This window comes from Silene latifolia, chromosome 2, assembly GCF_048544455.1.
Source record: "Silene latifolia isolate original U9 population chromosome 2, ASM4854445v1, whole genome shotgun sequence".
In the NCBI taxonomy this organism is placed as follows: domain Eukaryota; kingdom Viridiplantae; phylum Streptophyta; class Magnoliopsida; order Caryophyllales; family Caryophyllaceae; genus Silene; species Silene latifolia.
Genome location: NC_133527.1, coordinates 195487272 through 195489176, shown reverse-complemented (window position 1 = coordinate 195489176; position 1905 = coordinate 195487272). Strand labels below are relative to the sequence as shown.

Genomic DNA, 1905 nt, shown 5'->3' with positions numbered 1-1905 from the left:
TGCAATAATTATATTTATTTGTTGATGTGTTAGAAGGTGATTGGAGTGGCACACAGACTGGGACACCAAATGGGACAGAGGATCCCCACTCCATTAGACATATATTAGCTAGATTAGATGATAGAGCTATAAGGAGTGATATTCATAATCAGGGTTTGTTGCCCTTGTTGTTCGGGTTTCATCAAGAAAAAAAAAAGGTGTTTGGGTTGGAAAGCTTAAACACTTCACATAAGTAGCTCAGTAGTAAGCAAATTGAGCTTTCATCTATAACAAAATAGATTGGATACAATAAGTGTGAAAATCATCAGCTCTAAGCCTAGTTTTAATAAAAGGTCGTGTTCTTTTTTTGCTGAAAAGAGCTGAACTGAATTAAATTTGACTAAATAAAACTGAACTGAATAGAATCGATTTGAATTGAACTGAATTGAACCGAAATTAAGTAAGAAGGAACTAGGCTTTACAACATTACTCACTCTATTTCACTCTTAATGATTTCTTCCTTAAGTAATGGGCTATTTTAGCGTGTTATCAAGATTAGGTGCTGCGTTTTTTTTTTTTTTAAAGTATTTCAATCAAATGTAAATAAATGATGGAGGTGGAGGAGTATTATTTACTCTCAAATTATAAACATGTTATAACCAATCACTTCCATGGTTACATTATTGGAGTTTTGGTTTTGTTCCTTTTATCTTTCTACTAAACTTTATTAGGTGCATCAGTGCATGTTCCTGAATATTTTTGCAATTAAACATTTTGACCATATTAGTATCACTCGTCGACAATATTTTAATTAAAGGCACACAAATATCTCTTGATTATTCATATCCATCATACGATGTTACATAGTAGTTTAATTGATTTGGCATGGTGACGAGGTGTCCATACTCGTTAGTTAACCACGGAGAGTTGATGACCCAACTTCACGAAAACATCGTGTACAAAGTTGAAAAACTCAGTCGGGTCGGGTGCATCTTCATCCATCTTCTCATATTCCAAACCAAATATCATAACACAAGACTTGCCATTATTCCCTTTCGGAATTGGTTGGAAATGAAGTTTCAACGACTTGTAATACTTCAATAACTCTCCTTCAACAATAGTGCGATTTATTTTCAGAGTCTTCTCATCAATCGCATCATTCCTCCCTACAGCATATATTGACTTACCACCTGCTCCACAAGATATTCTCATTAATTACGCTAAAATAAAAAAAGTTTATATTTCAGTATCTCATGAAAACCCGTTGTAATAAAAAAAGAAAGTAAATCGTTAAATAGATTACCCATGTTCAAGTCCCATTTGTGAATACTACCCACACTGTGCCAGTCACCTTGTTGTACCGTAATTTGAGAAATTACGCCGGGGCAGAGTTTAGGAACTTGAGCTAGTTTAGCTCCCAATGTTTCAAATATTTTCTGAGCTGAGCAATTCAACTCAACTTTCCCGTCCATCTTGTGCATTTTAGCCATTTTGCCTATATACTTTCACTTATATCACTGTTTATGTAATTGAATGAGGTACGAGTTTAATATTCAGCCCCCCGTAATTTATAGGAGAAAATCATGGGCAAGCACAAGATCGGAAAATTGACATAGCCCTCTAGTTTGTGAAATATGTGGTGAATTATTGAGCTTGTTTTGTACGCTTGGTATAGTGACCAACTGACCATAAGTTCATAATCCGTAATACATACTGAGAACATGATACTAATTGAATTCTCTGTCACCTTTTTTATCATGAAGGGAATCGGATACAAAGTTGCTAGTGAATGTTTATACTCTTACACGTTTCTTAATGGCGAAAGTGTCGTCACTTGTAAAATGTAGTTATAACTTAATATCGATTTTTTTAGTGTAACGGAAGTCATCAAAAGGTTAATTTTAATGCTATGAGTACTTATATAGA

At 34.2% G+C, this 1905-nt stretch overlaps 1 protein-coding gene across 1 annotated transcript; it reads right to left on the bottom strand.

The window, feature by feature from the left end:
- Nucleotides 1-784: 784 nt before the first annotated feature.
- LOC141644196 (MLP-like protein 31) lies at nucleotides 785-1531 on the bottom strand. The gene is made up of 2 exons (XM_074453665.1): nucleotides 1283-1531; nucleotides 785-1169 (listed from the first exon to the last, which is right to left on the bottom strand). Exons 1-2 carry the CDS (start codon nucleotides 1467-1469, stop codon nucleotides 889-891), a joined length of 468 nt encoding a protein of 155 aa, XP_074309766.1. The 5' UTR covers nucleotides 1470-1531; the 3' UTR covers nucleotides 785-888.
- Nucleotides 1532-1905: the final 374 nt, after the last annotated feature.